The sequence below is a fragment of the Perognathus longimembris genome, chromosome 17 (genome assembly GCF_023159225.1).
Source record: "Perognathus longimembris pacificus isolate PPM17 chromosome 17, ASM2315922v1, whole genome shotgun sequence".
NCBI lineage: Eukaryota > Metazoa > Chordata > Mammalia > Rodentia > Heteromyidae > Perognathus > Perognathus longimembris.
In genome coordinates this window covers 39795582-39816065 of record NC_063177.1, presented here as the reverse complement: position 1 = coordinate 39816065, position 20484 = coordinate 39795582, and the positions used below count along the sequence as shown (strand labels likewise).

Sequence of the window (20484 nt, the reverse complement as noted above, 5' to 3'; positions counted from 1 at the left end):
ACACCGTATCTGTTTGGTTTATGAAGACAAGCATTGAGACCAGATCTTCTGTCTGATTTGCTCTTTAACTCATCTGATCCTTGTCTTCCAAAATAACCATGTGAAGTGTTTTCTTTCATTATGGTGAGTTTGGTATCAGTAGGAAATCTTTTTTTTTTTTTTTTTTTTTTTTGGCCAGTCCTGGGGCTTGGACTCAGGGCCTGAGCACTGTCCCTGGCTTCTTTTTGCTCAAGGCTAGCACTCTGCCACTTGAGCCACAGTGCCACTTCTGGCCATTTTCTGTATATGTGGTGCTGGGGAATCGAACCCAGGGCCTCATGTATATGAAGCAGGCACTCTTGCCACTAGGCCATATCCCCAGCCCTCAGTAGGAAATCTTGAGGAAGTTACTCCCTCTTTAGGTGTCTACCATGTCGCATATCAGGAACTGCACAAGGGCAAAATATTCGGTGACAAGAATAGCCCCAGGAGCTGGATGTATATAAGGTCCACCCCCGTCCAGGGGTCCATGCAGATGCCCCCCACCTGTTTAAGTCTGCACCCAGTACCTGAGTTACCTAAGTAACTGGCACACCTGGAAGCAGTTACCTCCTCCTTCTGAGGTCACATCCAATCCACCTGGCCAGATCTCCCGCTTTTTCTATATAATCTGGTTCAACACACTCCCTGCTTTTCTTTTCTCTCTTACTCCCTCTTGCTCTTTTCTCTCTTTTTCCCCTCTTCCTTCCCCTCTGTCTCCCCATACCTCCATCTTGTGTGGGCTGGCAGTTTGTTACCCCCTTTCCCCCAATAAACTCCTTTCTGCCTGATCCATGTGGTGGGTTTCCTTTCTGGTGAACCTTACAGTATAGTTAGATGTCTTATGCCTATAGTCCTAGCCATTCAGGAGGCTGAGAGCTGAAGATCATAGTTGGAAGCCAGCCTAGGCAGGAAAGTGTGTGAGACTCATATCTCCAATTAACTACATACACACAAGAAAAGCCAGAATTGGAGCTGTGGCTCAAGTGGTAGGGCACCAGCCGTTGAGTGCAAAAGCCAAGAAACAGCACTTAGGCCCTGAGTTCAAGCCCCAATACTGGAACCCTCCCCTGCCACAAAAATAAAAAACCCAACCAAAAAACAGACCCAAGAAATAATGATCATAGTTCTTGAGAGTTGCAGAACTGAAAAAGTATCTTAAGACTAGGCAACTAGAGTTATATCATTTGACCACAGCCTCTCCACCTGTGAGAAGGTGCCCCCCCGCACCAGTCTGTGATCAGCCTTCTCCTATATAAATGGCATTGAAATCAGCCTCCTATGAAGATGGCCCTAAAGGTTGTCATTCTCTAATGAGCTGGCTCTTTTTTCTTTTCTAAGTCTGAGACTGGGACTCAAACTCAGTACCTGACACTTTTGCTCATTAGCTGGTGTTCTACCAACTGAACTATACCTGCAAACCTAAGGGTTCTTTCTTTTCTTTTTTTCAGCTGGCTTATAAAAAATATAGTTTTTTTCTTAGCCACTGTCTCAGTCTTTCAACTAATTGGCTTACATCAAGCAATGAGCAGATGGAGCCTGTGTGTGGTAATAGTTCGATGCCAATATTATGCCCATGTTGAAATGCTCACCCTGGGCCATCATGCATGCCTTAGAAGCCTCTCTATCCCCGAAGGTAGGCTGGGGCAACTCCAAACAGTGCTTTCCTCTCTAAAGAAATATAGCCAGGCCACTGGTAGCTCACACCTATAATCCTAGCTACTCAGGAGGCTGAGATTTGAGGATCACGGTTCAAAGCCAGACAGGGCAGGAAAGTCTGTGAGATTCTTATCTCCAATTAACCACCAAAAAGCCAGAAGTGGAAGCTGGTTCAAGCAGGAGAACAGCGGCCTTGAGTGAAAAAGCTAAGGGAGAACATGAGGCCCTGAGGTCAAGCCCCAGTGCTTGTTCAGTAAATGAATGAATGAATGAATGAAGTTAGAAGAGCCAAATAACTTGTTCAGGGAAATAGAAAGATCTATACACTTACCTGGGTTTAGATTAGGACTCACTGCATCTAAAATGATCAGCAAGACTTCATTCTTAAATAAAATGTTTTAATAAAATACTGCACATATTATATATTTTTCAAAGATGTTAGCTGCAAGATGGTTGGTGCAAATGATAACAATATGGTAGTATATATAATGAGTAGCAAAAAACAAGGAGTCTCAAATAAATAGGCTTCAGCATTTTTTCCCCCTCCAGACATACTCTGCAAATCAGCAGAGACCGGAGAACAGGCATGGAGGAGTGGGGTTTCCCTCTGCAAATGTGCTCTTGCTTGGTTTGGAATTGAGAAAGGAGTCATGTTTACCCTCTAGAAATCAAAGGTAACAGTGGAGTGACCTTCTGGAGAGAGGAATCGTGGCCCTCTCCTTGCCATTTTGCCCCAAATGTCAGAGCTGAACTGAAACATACCCAGAGAGTTGCCCTTTAGCCATCCGAGGACCCAGCAGGGAGGCTGGGAGGGAGCCAGTGGAAGATTCTGGGAGAAAGCAGAACTGGGCAGATGAAGAGGAAGATGTAATGTGATGCAGAAAGCAACGGCGCCTGAATATTCTGGTCTCATGAAAGTTCTCCATCATTGCAACGACTCAGGAAACCAAGTACACTGACCATTTGTGTCCAGTAGAAAAATACCCGAAGCAGAATCACCCCATGAATTGCCTATTCATTATACTTTAAATTGGCCCACCAGTATAGAGAGTGCTCTGTAAAAGGATTCAAATGCAATTGAAAAGCTGGATGCTGGTAGCTCATGTCTGTAATCCTAGCAACTCAGGAAGCTGAGATCTGAGGGTTGGAAATTCAAAGCTAGCCTGGGCAGAAAAATCTATGAGCTTTTTTTTTTTATACCCAATTAGCCAGCAGAAAACTGAAAGTAGAGGTATGGCTCAAGTGCTAGAGCCAAAAAAAAGCTAAGCCAGAGCTCCAAGCCCTGATTTCAAACCTCAGTACATGCACCAAAAATGAACTTATTAAATGAACACTTAGCATATATTTTGCTTGATGTATGGGAAATACTAAAAACTCCTCCTTGATCCACTTTTTTCCCTTACTAAATGCACTCTGCCTTTCTCCTTCCCCTGGCAAGGTTGAACCCAGGTAGGAAATTCTCAGTTGGCTTGTGAGCTTCTTTCTCTCTCTGGAAGTCTTGCTCTTGTATATCTGACTTGAGAACCGGTTAAGTAGGTCTTCGGGGAAAAATCCAGAATGACCCAACTTGTAAGAGTCTAGTGTCCTCACTAGCTTTGAAACAAAACAAAACACAACACAAAGCCATCTTCCATTACAATTAGGATCTGAACAGAGGGAGAGGGTCACCTGAGCTGATGTTTACATTTCTGGCCTCAGAATGGGTTGCAGGAGACCTTAGATCCCCTCTAAATTCCTGGCAGTTGCTGACTTTAAATACTGAAGACTCCGTAATGCTTTACAAAGACTTCTTGTGTGACTGGCCCAGGAGCCGGGACAGGCAGTAAGGGATGAGACTGACAGAGGCCATGGGCACTGTGGCACTCTTGCAGAAGGACAAAGCATAGAAGACCAGCTCAATTTTGGAGGGGGGTCTCAAAGAGTCAAAGAGGTGCAGGAACACTAAGGAGACCACGATGCAGCTGAGGCGGAAGGAGAGCGATTTGCTGGATTTCCCCTTGCAACTCTCCTTGTACATGCTGGAGTTGAGAGCCAGCCCCAGGCCAAAGAGGGTCCCCAGGTTTTTGAGGAGGCTGGCAAAGGGTGTAGTGTCAATGTGGACCCATTCTGGCCGCTGACACCATCTCTGGGCTTTCTCCAGAGTCCACAAGAGATCCACCCCCAGCCCCTTTAGCAGCAGGTAAAATCCAATGGCAAAGCTGAACAAGAAGAAGGTAATGAAAAAATATTTCTTGAGACTGGCTTTGTAGATGCTCTGGATGTGGTTGAAGGTCTCAGCAACAGCAATGCCTAAACAGAAGAAAGAATGATTGTAAGAAAGAGAGGAAGCTGGGTGCTGGTAATCCTAGCTACTCAGGAGGCTGAGATTTGAGAATCTATAATCAACACCAGCCTGAGCAAGAAAATCTGTGAGACTCTGATTTCCAGTTAACCACCAAAAATCTGGAACTGAAGCTGTGGTTCAAGTGGTAGAGCACTATCCTTGAGCGGAAAGCTGAAGAGGCAGCACTCAGGCCCTGAGTTCAAGCACTAGTATCAGAACAAAAACAAACAAATAAATAAAAAAGAAAAAAAGGATACTGGGTAGTCACTAGAGGTGGATTTGGAGCAATGAATGACATGCCATCCACCCTGCATTATGGAATAAAATCACAGACACCAATAGTGACCTCACTAAGACCTCCACTGATGGAAGAGTCATATTATAGCTGGGTGCTGGTAGCTCAGTCCTGTAGGGCTATGGCTTCTGGCCTCCTCGTTACTCAGGAGACTGAGATCTGAGGATTTCAGTTCAAAACAAGTCCAAGTGGAAAAGTCTGTGAGACTCTCATCTTTATTTATCCAGCAAAACCTGGAAGTGAGGTATATTAAAAGTGGTAGAGTACCAGGCATTGAGCAAAAAAGCTCAGCAAGAGCACAAGGTTCTGAGTTCAAACCCTAGTTATCTCACATATCTGCTTCTACTACATTTAAGCTTCCTGTTGGGTTCAATGCTCCTATTTCTATTAGAAACCCCTCAGAAGTGGAGGGGCATTTGGTATAACCACCCTCCTCCTCTCTGAATGGATTTGATTGTTATGTCATTCCTTGTGCTCAGCTGACGTCGGTCCCAGTTCTTTCCCCAGAAGTAAGTTGTGAATCTAGTCCCACTATCACGGATTTGAAGACAGTGTTCTTCTAACTCAAACATTCCCTGGTTTCTCATGTGACAAATCTAGATTCTTCCTGGAAGCCAGTACTAATTGTGTTGCTACTTTTGTGGCTAGTATGAGACCATTCTCTGCCTCTGTCTCTCTCTGTCTCTGTCTCTCTGTCTCTGTCTCTGTCACTGTCTCTCTCTCTCTCTCGTGCTATTCTGGGGCTTGAACTTAGGACCTTGAGATTTTACTTGCTTTTTCCACTCAAAACTGGGACTATATCACGTCTCCATTTTTGGATTTCTGCTAGTTAACTGGAGATAAGAGTTTCTTGGATTTGTCTTCCTAGGCTGCCTTTGAACTTCCATCCTCAGATCTCAGCCTCCTGAGCAGCTAGGATTACAGGCATGAGCCACTAAAGCCTAGCCTCAACACTCTCACTGTTACTGTGTTAGAACTCTAAAAGCTATTGCTCTCAGAACTCCAGGGGGAAAATTCCACACTTGTCTTAGGCCTTATGTTTCAGTGCTTCCCGCTGAGTCAAGTAATTTCTTTTTTATGCTTCACCTAAATCTTTTATTGTCCTTATTCACTGGGTCTTAAAAAATGGACATACAAAAACTTATGAGCCTATGAAAGAGATTAACTGAAGCCATCTATTAGGTCCACAAATAAATAAATAAATAAATTTCCATAAGAGCTTTCATATATATATATGTTGCCAGTACTGGGGCTTGAACTCAGGGCCTGGGCACTGTCCCTGAGCTTCTTTTGCTCAAGGCTAGCATTCTGCCACTTGAGCCACAGAGCCACTTCTGGCTTTTTCTATTTATGTGATACTGAGGAATCAAATCCAGGGTTTCTTACATGCTAGGCAAGCACTCTTCCACTAAGTGGCATTCCCAGCCCCAATGTATATTTGTTAAATTTGGTCGATTTCTTGGAAAACGAAATTAGGGGCCACTTGCAATGGAAGATCCATAAGAAATAAAGAATGTAATTAGCTTAGACATTTCAATCTGATTCAATTGAGTAAATTGGATCTGTTACAATGTCTCAAGAATACAATATATCGACTTGGGCACTGCTAATAGAGATGAATTGTTTCAAATCATCCACCCTTGACTTTCAAACAACTGAAGTTCTAACAGCATTGTGGGTATGCAGGACATGCCTAAGGTTATATTCTGATTAGGGATAAATAGGAAGGGTTGGGGGGGCGAGAGTCAGAGCAGCTGATACCTGACAGGACACCAGCCACAACCTGGTGAGGAAAGTGAGCAGCAAGGTAGACCCGTGACAGACAAACGTTCAGCTGCACAGCCCAGTATCCTAACCATAAGATGATGTTCAAGCACCTGCAAAACAAAGAACCCAGATGTGGATCCACTGGAAAAGAAAACAGCCCTAGAACGTGGCAGACTGAGGTGATTTGGAGGAGGAGGAGGAGGTGTGTGTGTGTGTGCGTGTGCATGTGCGTGTGCGTGTGTGTGTGTGTGTGTGTGTGCTGGTACTGGTGCTTGATTCAGGGCCTTATACTCTCACTTAGCTTTTCTGCTTAAAGCTAGTGCTCTACTACCTATGCCATAACTCCACTTCCAGCTTCTTGCTGGTTAATTGGAAATAAGAGTCTCACAGATTTGTCTGCCCCCACATGACTTTGAACTTTCCCTTCACCCTCAGATCTCAGCCTTCTTAGTAGCTAGGATTACAGATGTGTGCCACCAGTGCCTGGCTGGCTGGAATTTTTCTAAATCACAGCCCCTGTTCCAAAGCTTGAAGATGCCCATGGCAAATGGTGAACTTTCACTAATGTGAATTTTAACTCCCAATTGTATCGGTTTGATAACTAAGGGTTTAATCAGTGGCAGCATACTAAGAATTCTCTGCAGTAGGAACACTTCAGATCTCAGTTTATTTTAACCTGGGTAAGATAACTCCATGGTTTGTTCAGAAATGGGATTTATCTAAGTTCTGCTATTATCTCATTATCTGATCTTCTTTAAAATGGCTCCCCATCCCCCGCCCCAGTTTATTGCATGAACTTACACTAGTCCTAGGTAAAAGCGGACCCCAAATGGTTACATGATACAAGCTGTGAGTTTTTATAAACTTGGGATAAGGGACAGAATGGAAATTCTACTCATTGCAAGGAAATTCTCATTTAGGCTTCTGTGAGCACAGTACTTAAAATCCGTGGACTTCAACTGATCGTCCTTGGCCAGTCTCTGTGAGGAGCTAGGATATGCTCTTGTGCTGGTCTCCCAGGAGCTGAATTACTTTTTCCTACTCTGGATTTTTTTTTTTTTTGGCCCACAGATTTCTTCTTCAATGACTTCACTAGCTTTTAAAAAAATTATAATCAGTAGCAATCACATGGGCAATACTAAGGGTTTTACTGTTTTTCTCTGTTGAATTTTATATGGCTCTAACCGTCAGTGGCCACAGGAAGCAGGTCGTCATCTTACTGGTTTCAGCAAAGGAATAAAAAGAGTGAAGGTTCTGCACAGTAGACACACAGTACAATTTCTTTCCCTTGGTAGAAATGGCCTGTGGAAGGCAGCTGTGGGAAAAGACCAGCGAGGTGGTGGGTGGAGCATCAGGAAGCAAGGGTCCTGAGTATGCAACTCAGTCACTGCACTGACCCTTTATTTTCTGTTAAATTTCCTCAATGTTTCTTCTTCCTTAACTTACTTTCTCCTCCTCCTCCTCCTCCTCCTCCTCCTCCTCCTCCTCCTCCTCCTCCTCCTCCTCCTCCTCCTCCTCCTCCTCCTCCTCCTCCTCCTCCTCCTCCTCCTCCTCCTCCTCCTCCTCCTCCTCCTCCTCCTCCTCCTCCTCCTCCTCCTCCTTTGTAGTAGTAGTAGTGGTGGTAGTAGTACCAGCCCAGGGCGTGACCTAAGAGCCTAGGTGCTATCCCTGAGCTTTTCTTTTGTTCTTTTTCCTCAAGACTATTGCTCTACCACTTGAGCCACAGCTCCACTTCAGTCTTTCTTTTTAGTAGTTTATTGGAGATAAGAGTCTCACAGACTTTTCTTCCTGGGCTGGCTTCGAACCACAATCATCAAATCTCAGCCTTCTGAGTAGCTAGGATTATAGGCGTGAGGCACCAGTGCCCAGCAATGTTTTCATTTTTAACTTGAACTTACTTGTCCCTACTAATTTTCTCATATTGTTTGTATAGTATCTTACACATAGATACTATCTGTATATATAATATCTTATGATATCTAAATGCATTTTATTAACATTTATTAATCATACACATCCTCTATTTCTTCCCTTTTTATTTTATAGTGTGTGCATGTTGGTGCTGGGGCTTCAACTCAGGGCCTTGAGTTCTTGTTTGGCAGTTTTGTTCAAAGCTGATTGGGGGCTGGAGATATAGCCTAGTGGCAAGAGTGCCTGCCTCGGATACACGAGGCCCTAGGTTCGATTCCCCAGCACCACATATACAGAAAAACGGCCAGAAGCGGCGCTGTGGCTCAAGTGGCAGAGTGCTAGCCTTGAGCGGGAAGAAGCCAGGGACAGTGCTCAGGCCCTGAGTCCAAGGCCCAGGACTGGCCAAAAAAAAAAAAAAAGCTGATTGGTGTTCTACTCATGGAGTCATTGCTGTCAGGAGATGGAATCTCTCGGGCTTTTCTGCCTATGCTGGCATCAAACCACAATCCTCAAGTCTCAGCCACCTGAGTAACTAAGATTACAGGTGAGCCATTGATGCCTAGCTCTAGAATTGATTTTACTATATTTATGAAGAATGATATTGGGGCTTCCATGAGGATTGCATCGAGTCTTTTGATTGCTGATAGTAGCCATTTTCTGATTCATGAACATGGTATATCTTTTCATCTTCTTCATCACCAAATGTTTAGAGCCCCTATATGCTGTTAGGCCTCAATTTCTTGTATAAAACAAAGGTTTCATGTTCTGTGACTCTTAAGTTTTAACCTCAGCAGAAGTGACACCATCTTATCAGTGCCAGCCTTGGATATGAGAATAGGCTAGGGGAATGTGGGGGAAAAATAAGCAGCATGTCAACTACAGAGACAGCCACCTCATACCCTCCAGCACCCACATCCCAACAGTGAGTGCTTACTGAAATCTGTATGTCGGCTTCTTTCCCCGAAAGATGGAGAGGGTAGATGTGACCATCACGTAGTACACACCTGCTGCGCCCATGGCATGGCCAGAAGGACTCCCTATAGAGCGGGAAAGAGAGGCATGGACTAAGGATGAAAGGTCTCCATCTGAGGGACTACAAAGGGATATTATCTGCACAGTGGCCAGTCATTTGTCTAACCATCCTTCTATCCATCTATCCATTTATCCATAACTTAGTCAGTTAACAAGTACCAGTTGAACTCCTACTGTGGGGCAAGTTTTGCATAAGGCTTTAAGTGCAATGGTAGGCAAAGCCAAAGAAGGTCCTTGTTTTTGTAATAACATATAATCTAAAAATTATACAGCAAATCAGCACACTCTATGTGTAATTGCTCAATGATGTGCCCACCATTGCTTCTCCTCTTCTCCCTTCCCTGGGCTCACTCTGCCTTGACTGTGTTGGCACCATTACTGTCATCATTAAACATGACTAGCACGTGCTCATCTCAGGGCCACTGAACTGCTATCCTCTCAGAATTTCCCTGCTTAACAACCTTGCTTCTCCCAGTTTGACTTTTCAAGGAGCCCTAGTTTGAACCACCTTTATCTCTCTGTCTGTCTGTCTATCTATCTTTAAGCTGGTACTGTGTCTTGAACTCAGGGCCTGGAACTCTTTTTTAGTTTTTTTTCACTCAAGCTTGGCACTTTGTCACTCAAGCCACACCTTGACTTCTAGCTTTTTGCTGTTTAGTTGGAGATAAGAGTCATGTGTCTGGGGGCTGGGAATATGGCCTAGTGGCAAGAGTGCTTGCCTCATATACATGAAGCCCTGGGTTCCATTCCTCAGCACCACATATATAGAAAAAGCCAGAAGTAGATTATGTGGCTCAAGTGGCAGAGTGCTAGCCTTGAGCAAAAAGAATCCCGGAACAGTGCTCAGGCCCTGAGTCCAAGGCCCAGGACTGGCAAAAAAGAAAAAGGAGTCATGTATCTGTGTCTGCCCAAGCTTACTTTAAACTTCAGTCCTCAGATCTCAGCCTCCTGAATAATTAGGATTACAGATGTGAGCTACCAGCACCTGGCTTCTGACCAGCTTGTTTAACACAGCACTTGGTTCTTGCTCTTGATTCTTCTATTCTGAAGGACAGAGGGCTCTGGAATGTTCCACCTAGAATCCCTCTGGGCTGAAAGGCATATTTACTAGCTGTTAAGAGTATAGTTGTGGGCTGGGAATATGGCTTAGTGGTAGAGTGCTCGCCTTGCATGTATGAAGCCCTGGGTTCAATTCCTCAGCATCACATAAACAGAAAAAGCTGGAAGTGGTGCTATGGCTCAAGTGGTAGAGTGCTAGCCTTGAACAAAAAGGAAGCCACAGACAGTGCTCAGGCCCTGAGTCCAAGCCCCAAGACTGGCTAAAAATAAATTTTTTAAAAAGAGTATAGTAGTAGATGATCCCCAGCTTGCAGCATTTCTGGGTATTTCTCTGGGCTGAGGAGAATCTGCACCCCAAAATTGGCAACACTCAAAACAACTCTGAAGAGCCCAGTTTCAGAGCTCTGTGTGTGATTGCATGACTGAATCATGACTGCACTTTGCCCTCTACCCTGTTGGTGTATCTCTTCTCCTCCATGAATGTGGCTCTTATTCTTCTTGCTCATGTCCACCTGAGTCAGCTTTCTAAGGCAAAGCCTTCTTCTCTCTTCTTTTTCCCCACCTTCCATATAAGGGGTCATCTCCTAATATCCTACTTATTTTATTTACTTAATATGATTTCTGTACTCTACTTCCCTACATTCAAATTTCATCTCCATAGGACCAGGAATATTTGTGTTGTTGGCTGATAAAAGTATCCCTGGCACTGAATGGCACTTAGTAGATAAATAATAGCTTAATAAATAATAGCTGGATGAATAGGGTATGACAGTGCATACCTATAATCACAGCACTGCAGAAGCTGAGGCAGGAGAATTGGGAATTTGATGCCAGTCTGTGTTACACATTGAAAATCTGTCTCAAAAAAAAAAAAAATCCCTCAGGGGCTGCAAATGTGGCTTAGTGGTAGAGTGCTTGCCTAGCATGCATGAAGCCCTAGGTTTGAGTCCTCAGTACCACATAAACAAAAAAAGTCTGCAGTGGCACTGTGGTTCAAGGGGGAAAGTGCTAGCCTTGAGCAAAAGAAGCTCAGGGACAGTGTCCAGGCCTTGAGTTCAAGCCCAGGACTGACAAAAAAAAAAAATCCCTCAGATAGATCTAGGTGCCGATGGCTAATATTTGTAATACTAGCTACTCGGGAGGCTGAGACCTAAGGACTGCAATTTTAAGCTAACCCTGGGCAGAAAAGTCCTTGAGATTCTTATTGTCAATTAACCACCAAATAACCACAAGTGGAGCTAACCGTGGTAGAGTGCTAACCTTGGGCACAAAAGCTCAGGGACAGCGCCCAGGCCCTGAGTTCAAGCTCCAGAGCTGGTACCACCATAAAAAAAAATTCCAGTGGGCTGGGGATATGGCCTAGTGGCAAGAGTGCCTGCCTCGTATACATGAGGCCCTGGGTTCGATTCCCCAGCACCACATATACAGAAAACGGCCAGCAGTGGCGCTGTGGCTTAAGTGGCAGAGTGCTAGCCTTGAGCAAAAAGAAGCCAGGGACAGTGCTCAGGCCCAGGACTGCCCCCCCCCCCCAAAAAAAAATCCAAATATCTGAATAAGTGAATATGCTCTGAATGACGTAGATGGTCTTTGTGAACAAGTAAGTATGAGATACTTCCTAGCAGAGAGCCAGGGAAAGTGTAGAGGAAGGGAGGCTGGTGCTGAGAATTGTGAGGAATGACTACTGATGAACAAATCAGAGTGTGGGGTTGGGTGGTCCTCCCAGAGGGACATACTCACTGGGCCAAGCTGTTGAGGAGAGCCAGAGACTAGTCTTCTATTGTTTCTATTCCTTTCTCCTCTCTGGACAAAGGGCCATGACTCAGTACTCTCATGAGCTCTTTGCTGCCAGGAGTACCCCTGCCTCTGTTGGACTAGTAACTTGGGCCTTGGACACATCAAACAGATTTCCAAAGTAGCCTAGCATGCTATCCAGAAAAGCTTTGCTGATGTAAATTAAAATGGAATTGTATGGGGCTGGGAATATGGCCTAGTGGTAGAGTGCTTGCCTCGCATACATGAAGCCCTGGGTTTGATTCCTCAGCACCACATATATCGAAAAGGCCAGAAGTGGTGCTGTGGCTCAAGTGGTAGAGTGCTGGCCTTGAGCAAAAAGAAGCCAGGGGCAGTGCTCAGGCCCTGAGTTCAAACCCCAGGACTGGCCAAAAAAAAAAAAAAGGGGGGGGGAATTGTATCCAGTGCAAGACAGGAGTATGAAGTCTGTCTATCTGCATGTCTCCTCAAGTCAATTTCATCCACAATAGATGGTAGTGTCAATACTGAGTGAGGTCTACCCAGCTTCTGTCACTCACCTGGGCCAGTCTCACAGGTGACAGGGAACTGCTTTATCACTGGCACAGAGGTGTTGTGGTAGTAGTCCGTGTCCAGGACCCACCAATATGGGCGCTGTCCAAAGAGAATCCTGTGGAAAAGCATAAGCAATGACTGGAGTTACTCCATAGATGCTCTGACACAAGACAAGATCTTACTATTGTATCCAAGGCTGGCTTTGAACTCACAATCCTCCTTCTTAAGTACTGGGATTACAGGTGTGTACTACCATACCTAGAAGAAGCCTAGACTTTTGGGAAGAGTAAGGAGCTTGAGAAATCTATGCATTGCCTTAGAAAAGAGAATAGGGTAGCTGAGGAGATGCCTGGAGGGAGAGTTTTTATGACATATCCTTCGAGATGTGTCATGAAAGTGGTTCATCCTTTGAACTATTTGAACACATAGTCTATTCAAACATACAGGGATAAACTCAGAAATAGGGTACAGTGGCATACATCAGTAGTCCTAGCTACTTTGGGAAGTAGAGGATAACTTGAGCCTAGGATTTTGAGGCCAGCCTGGACAACATAGCAAGATTCTGCCTGTAATAGAAGCTATGGGACTTCTTTTTTCTTTGCCGAGCAAAGAGCCATATGAGACTATCACTTGCAACTTGGAACTTGTGTCTACAGTGGGTTCCCTTGTTGTCTTCAGCTGTCAGAGACTTGTGTCTCCTCTGACATCAAAATGAGTCCCCTAGCCCCAGTGACAACCCCCTCTGGAGACATGGTCTCTATTCCCATCAGAGCCTCAGCAGCTTGTGTCCTTCCCACTTTGAAACAGAATATCTGACAAACCATTCTCTTTAAAAGCACCAGACATTGTTCTTGCTATAGAGACATGTTAGAGGTCATTAGAATGCCTCCCTTTCCGTGTTAACTGTAATTTCTTACTGAAATTGGGGATAGGCTCTTAATTGATTTCTGCTAGCTCAGAAAGAACTCATGCAACACCCCCATCTTATACTTGTGTCTTGTTTGTTTGTTTTGTTGGTCATGGGGCTTGAACTCAGGTCCTGGGCACTGTCCCTTGAGCTTTTGCACTCAAGGCTAGGGCTCTACCACTTTGAGCCACAGCACCACTTTTGGTTTTCTGATGATTAATTGGAGATGAGTCTCATGGACTTTCCTTCCCAGGGCTGGCTTTGAACCTCAGATCTCAGCCTCCTGGGTAGCTAAGGTGACAGATGTAAGCCACCAGCACCCAGCTCCATCTCTTGGTTTTTGATAGCATTGTTTCTGAACAAGCCCAGCAGGACTTCCGCCCTGGCTCTGTACTAACCAAATGAATGTCATCAGTTAACTCGGAGCTCTGCTCTCCTCTTCTGTGACTTAGTAGGAATGACCCCACAGAAAAGCACATGGCTGCTCAGGGGTTGGCTCAAGTGGTAGAGAGCCTGTGTAGCCAGAACAAGGCAAGGCCTGAGTACCTATCCTACCCTCAGAAAAGCACATGGCCTGGGGCTGGGATGTGGCTCAGCAGTAGAGCATTTTTCTAGCATGTGCAAAGCCCTACATATACTCCCCTCCCTCTTACATGCAAAATCACATAGCCTAGCAATTATTAAACGCTTAATGAATTTGTGTTTGTGTGTGAGAGAGAGAGAGAGTAGTAGTAGTAGTAGTAGGGCCTAAACTCAGGGGCCTGCACACTGTCCTCATAGATGTTTGGCTCCAGACTGGCACTCCACCACTTAAGCCACACCTCCACTTCTGGCATTTTGCTGGTTAATTGGAGATAAGAGTCTCATGGTCTTTTCTACCTGGATCCTCAGATCTCAACCTCCTGAATAGCTAGGATTACAGGCATGGGCCATCAATAGCTGGCTAAACCTGTGATTCTTGGCTTCAAGCCTGTATTCAGACTTTTCACTAAATCCAACTATCCTTCTTGCCACTTCAGCTCCTATAAAATTGGCTTTCCTGTGTTTCTAACTCATGGACAGGATTTTCTCAGTCTTCTTTCTCTCAGTAGAGAATCCCAAATTAAGGGAGATGTGACCTGTAGCTTCCTGAATAACATAGGGAGGGTACCTGCTAAGGGACCATCTTTTACAGAGTGAATACTCATTTCTTCACCTCCCCTCTGTGTGGTACTTACCACTTAAAGACGAGATTGAGCCAGTCTCCAATCACAGCTACCCAGAGGAGTCTGATGCCCACAGCTTCTTGAAGATGGAACCAGATTGGGAAGAGGACATAGAAGGCATTCCTGAGGTCGGCAATCACAGACACCAAGATGAACCAATCCTGGGAATCTTGGTAATTCATCTGGAGGTATTGTGTTGACTGGATCCCAAAGTCATGCAGAGCGTTCATTCCTTCCTCCATCTTTATTCCCTGGGTACCTCAATAAGCTTCCACCAGCAGAATCTGTGTAGTTATTTCAGGCTTGGTGATGATTGCTCTGTGATCAGTCTGTGCCTTACCCTGGTTTTATATGCCTTGAATCCAGTCTGCAGGTCAGCCCAGCCCTGATCTTTGGACTCAGAAAAACACTTTTGTCTAAAATGTATTGATCAAAGGTGCATCATCAGTAAGTTGATTTACGTAAAATAGCAAAATGGGCACACAAAAACAGCCTGATCGGCCATTGGCAGGGCCAATTATTAACTTGGGCATGCTGCTTGATGGTGCGTGGGGCTGCCCTCCTAGTCCCTGAAACCAGGCCAGACCCACAGGGCAGAGTCTAATTCCACCACAGTTTCTTGCAAAGCTGTCTGATTTTCTATGTCTGCAGTGGCACTTATTTTGGGGACAAAGAAAAGCCTTTGCGTTCTAGTTTTAGTTGTTAGTTGAAAATATACAGCACTAAAAGTTCTGTTGTACTGGGAGCTGTTGCTTTTTTGGTTCTTCTGTAACTCATTAGGGTTTGAGGTCTGCTTCCAGTTTGGGAGATCAATTCTGATTGGCTCGATATTTGTTAGGGCCACAACAATAATCACTTCTAAAAGCAGTGATTAATTTGTTTAATGACTTTAAAGTTAGGACTGTTGGAGTTTTACTTCATAATGTTATTCTTTTAATGTTTTAATTAATTAATCAGTTAACTTTGTGCCAGTCCTGGGGTTTGACTCAGCACCTAGACATTGTCCCTGAGTATTTTTACTCAATAGCACTCTACCACTTGAGCTACAACTCCACTGTGGCCTTTAATTAAAGGTAAGAGTCTTAAGGACTTTCCTTTCCAGAATGGCTTTGAACTGTGGTTCTCAGATCTCAGCGTTCTGAGTAGCTAGGATTACAGGTGTGAGCCACCAGCACCAGGCTTGCTTGCTTGCTTATTTATTTATTTCTGCATGCTGGTACTAGGGCTTGAACTCAGCGTTAGGGTACTCTCTCTTAGCTTTTTCTGCTCAAGGTTGGTAGTCTACCACTTGAGCTACATCTTCATATCCTCCACTTCAGGATTTTGCTGGTTTATTGGAGATAAGAGTCTCACAGACTTTTCTGCCTAGGCTAGCTTTGAATCATGATGCTTAGATCTCAGCCTTCTGAGTAGCTAGGATTACAGGTGTGAGCCACTAGTATCCAACTTATGTCATGATTTTAAACATTAGAATGTAACAATAGTACGATGAACATATGGTTTTGAGTAAAAATACTCAAAATTATTAACTAGAGACTAGAAACAAAGAAAAATTTTAAAGTTATTTTTGAAAAAGGGCTTCAATATCTTGAGTTTTTCCTTCATTCATGTTTTTTATAATCAGCAGAAGAGAGCAAGGAAATGAATCAGGTGACAAACTTATGCATCTTTAAGGGTGGAGCCAGTAGCAATAAAATGTTTGAAAACCCACTTGAGCTGGTGGTGTTGGTGGTTCATGTCTATAATCCTAGCTGCTCAGGAGGCTGAGATCTGAGGATCATCGTTCAAAGTCAGTCCAGGCAGAGAAGTCCATGAGACTTCCAGCATAGAGCTGGATGTAGAGGTGTGGTTCAAATGGTAGAGTACCAGCCCTGAATGAAAAAGGCCAAGTGTGAGCAAGGGGCCTGAGTTCAAGTCCCAGAACTCGTGTGCATGTGTGCATGTGCACGCACACACAAAAACCCACTTGAATTTCCCATCAGGAAGTTCATATTGATCTGTGAGGGACAGGCTGAGGACAGCATAACGCAACACAGAACACAGAGCTCATGACTCTGTAGCAAAGGTTGGCAGCCTTCCACGCTGGAAATGGTTAAAGTATCATCCAGGAGGGAAGATCTGGAGTCTCAGGCCCACCCTAGTGGGCTCCCAACTAGCTTAAGCTAACTCCAATGGGCCATGTTGTCTCTGGTGATCTAATCACCCTTACCGTACCACTTCTGGCCTGGAGGGCAGGGGAAGCCATGGAAACTTTGGTGAGCTGCTCTAGGGTGTTGGGAAGCGGGACCTGCGTTCTACATTGTCAGGGCTTTGGGACCATAGGTAGTGGGCCCCACCAGAAGAGACACCTCCATCCCACTACCAGATAAGTCATCTGTATAAGTATTGAGTAACTACTACTGTGGTCATCGCTGGGACCTGTGTTTTCTAGGAACTGAGGTGAATTGAGGGCAAATAGGGCAGTTCTTCTGACAAAATATCCAAAGGCCACTGTCTGGGTCTCAGCAGGACTGTGAGGGGCCAGCCTCTCTGTCTCAACTTCTGTCATGTGCTCAGGGTATGGGGAATAAATGCAGAATCTGATCTTCTGAGGAACTTGGGGAGAATGCTTCTGTGGATAAGGAATTGTGTCAGGGCTGATAAAAAAAAGTTCCAGGCACGCGGAGACTCTAGAAGGATCTGCTACCAGTTAGGAGATGCCAGTCTTTTTTCTTTCCTCCCTTCCCTCCCTCCCTCCCTCCCCTCCCTCCCTTTCCTTCCTCCCTCCCTCCCTCCCTCCCTCCCCCCCTCCTCCTCCCCATACCAAGTGACCACGGGGGGGGGGGCTGGGGGGGGAGTGTTTAGTCATAGACATTGGCCAGTTCAACTGCTGTTATCCTCAGAGTGAATGACCCAGCTCACTTGCTAGAAAAACATATTGGGAAAAACAGGTGGAGGTGGATTAATCATTGTTAGCCAGTGGAAATGGCTGACTTATCTTTGTGGTGAGAAAGTTCAGCTTCAGGACCTTGAACTGTGCATCTATTGACCAGGCATTGGGAGCCAGGATCCCAGGAAGGGCTGGACATTTTGTCCACAGAAAAATAACTGCAAGTGCTTGCTTCATTACCAGCAATGAAGATCTCCCTGCTCCCTCCCTTCTTCTTTGCTACCCAGGGGTCTGCCTTCAACTCAAATCCAAAGATCTAGGGCCAATTCCCCATGATTATGCCCATAATCTGAGGTACTCAGGAAGCTGAGATCTGAGGATCACAGTTCAAGGGCAGCTCGGGGTTGGAAAGTCTTATGAGACTCTTATCTCCAATTAACCACGAAAAAAGCCAGAAGTGGAGTTGTGCCTTGAGCAACAAAAGCTAAAAGATAGAACCCAGGCCCTGAGTTCAAATTCCGATACTAGCACAATTTTTTTTAAAGTTCTGGAATTTTCATGGCAATCGCCTTCTTCCTTAATCTTCTCTTCCCCAAAGAAGCTTTTGAGATTCTTCTTTCCAACCCATCTTTTGGGGCCAAACAACTTGAGCAGTTTAGAAATATTCTTGTGAGAGATGATTTTTCCTATTAGAAACTGAACTTGGCTGATGGTATACTGCAGAGGCAAAAGCAAGGGAAAGAAGTTTTCAAAGATGTGATTGGAATTGCTTTCATGATATCTTTCTTTAGCAACCTTGGTATAACATCCTACTGATTGTGTGTGTGTTTTGCATGACCTGGGGCTTAAACTCAGGGCCTAGTCACTGTCTCTAAGCTTTTTTGCTCATAACTAATACTCTACTATGGTAGAGTAATCCTAGCTACTCAGGAGGCTGAGAACTTGAGGACTGATATTCAAAGGCAGCCTGGGCAGGAAAGGTCCATGATACTTTTATCTCCAATTAAAAAGCTCCAGTAAAAAGCTAGAATTGGAGATGTGGCTTAAGTGGTAGTATATGTGTGTGTGTGTGTGTGTGTGTGTGTGTGTGTGTGTATGTATATGTGTATATGTATATATATGTGTGTATGTATATGTATATGTTATATATATATTCAAAACTAATACCTTCACGTGCAAAGGGTTCAAATAATGCCCAATGAAATCAGTCTCTGGTCACCTAAACACCAAAGCTGCCAGAATCTAGCTCAGACCTACTCATGAGTCAGAAAGAACCCTGAAAAGTCTCTAGCCAAAGTCAGCTCCCAGCTGGAGCCTGGCTGCCTTCCAGACAGGAGTCACACCTTCTCCCTTCCTTTTTTTTTTTTTTTTTTTTTTTGTCCCCTAGCTCTGTCCTTGTCCTTTCAGCAACCTTTAATCATTGGAAAAATCCCTACCAAAACAATGCATGTTGTATGGATGGTTTAATGCCCTTTCCTTGGAATCCAGCTGGGGGAAATAATTAGGGTCTTGGACTTTTTTTTTTTTTTTAACCTACACCTTGCCTAGTTCCCACAGGAAGACTATGGTGCATGGAAGGGAAAAGGTGAGAACCAGAATTATGAGAAAAATAGCCAGTTTAGTGAGCTTCCTCTGGCCTGAGCAGCCTTGTGAGGGGAGTGTGTTTTTGTGTGTGTGCACATACACACCCACACCTGCTCCCTGCCTGCGTCTATTTTTAGATAGGAAACTGTAGCAGGGCTCTGTTTGGAAGTAAACCTCTGGCCAGCACCTGGGTTTCCAGCCCAGGCAGTACTTCTTGGGCCTACAGAAAGGGGAAGCAGGGCACACACAGAATAGCCTGTAGGGCAGAAAGGGAAAGCAGTTCATTTTTTTTTTTTTTTTTTTTTTTGCCAGTCCTGGGCCTTGGACTCAGGGCCTGAGCACTGTCCCTGGCTTCTTTTTGCTCAAGGCTAGCACTCTGCCACTTGAGCCGCAGCGCCACTTCTGGCCGTTTTCTGTATATGTAGTACTGGGGAATTGAACCCAGGGCTTCATGTATAGGAGGCGAGCACTCTTTGTCACTAGGCCATATCCCCAGCCCCAAGATCTTTCTTTATTGTAGGTTTGGAGTGGAAAGAGTGAGTGGAGCTAAGGCCATGTGAATCCAGGAGACCTCTTCCACCATCATTTCCAGAGAGCTGAGGACCAGTTGTTCCTTCCTGGAATTCCATGGAACTTTAGCTTTCTTTGCAATTTTGGATGGTGGCCACGTCATCTCATTGCCAAACCTCCTAACTGCTTTTGTTTACCCTGCTTTTTTTTCTTAATCTAATCTTATTTGACTTTTTTTTTTTTTTTGGTTGCTTCCTATTTTATTTTGTGCCAGATCTGGGGCTTGAACTCAGGGCCCAGGCACTGTACCAGAGTTTTTGTGCTCACAGATAGCACTCTACTATTGGAGCTACAGCTCCACTTTTGGCTTTTTGGTGCTGAATTAAAGATAAGAGTCCCGTGGACTTTCTTGTTTGGACTGGCTTTGAACTGTGATCCCCAGGTCTCAGCCCCCTGAGTGGCTAGGATGATAGGCACGAGCCACCACTGCCAGGCAATACATTTTCTTCTTTTGGTGCTCCCAGCTTTAATTCCTGTTTCTTTATCACAGCACTGCCTGTCCCAAACCATCCTACAAATTATTAGCAAAACTCTTATGTATTTCTTCTCACTTGTAACCTGAAAAGCTTTCCTATTGCCTACAGGATGTAGTTTAAGCCCAAGTTCACCCACAATCAGATCTCAGCTTATCTTTCTAGTTTTGTGCCTTGAAGTCCTCATGGCTTCCACCCCCTCACCCAGATATGCTAGATAGGATAGGATTTCTAAAACATTCTTGTTTAGTTTTCCTGGATTTGCTCTTCTGTCTGAAATGTCATTTTTCTCCAGCTTCATAATTCAGATCAGCTCAAGGCCATAGAAACCCTAAGCCTGGACCCCGTGACTCCCATCATCCCTTTTAGCTCTGAAACTGTGACTGCCATGTAAAATCCATTGTTCAAAGCCAAGGTCCTATGGATCATTCTTCCACTTGAGAGCAAATTAGAAGCAACGCAGTCACCTGATGGGGAAGGATTCGTTTGCTATGGACTTGATAGAACA

General features: G+C 44.7%; 1 protein-coding gene across 1 annotated transcript; it reads right to left on the bottom strand.

Annotated features, from left to right (window-relative positions):
• Positions 1 to 2935: 2935 nt before the first annotated feature.
• G6pc1 (glucose-6-phosphatase catalytic subunit 1) lies at positions 2936 to 14819 on the bottom strand. The gene is made up of 5 exons (XM_048367038.1): positions 14493 to 14819; positions 12374 to 12483; positions 8908 to 9010; positions 6057 to 6172; positions 2936 to 3966 (listed from the first exon to the last, which is right to left on the bottom strand). The coding sequence occupies exons 1-5, from the start codon at positions 14720 to 14722 to the stop codon at positions 3455 to 3457; spliced, it is 1071 nt and encodes a 356-aa protein (XP_048222995.1). The 5' UTR covers positions 14723 to 14819; the 3' UTR covers positions 2936 to 3454.
• Between the last annotated feature and the right edge of the window lie 5665 nt (positions 14820 to 20484).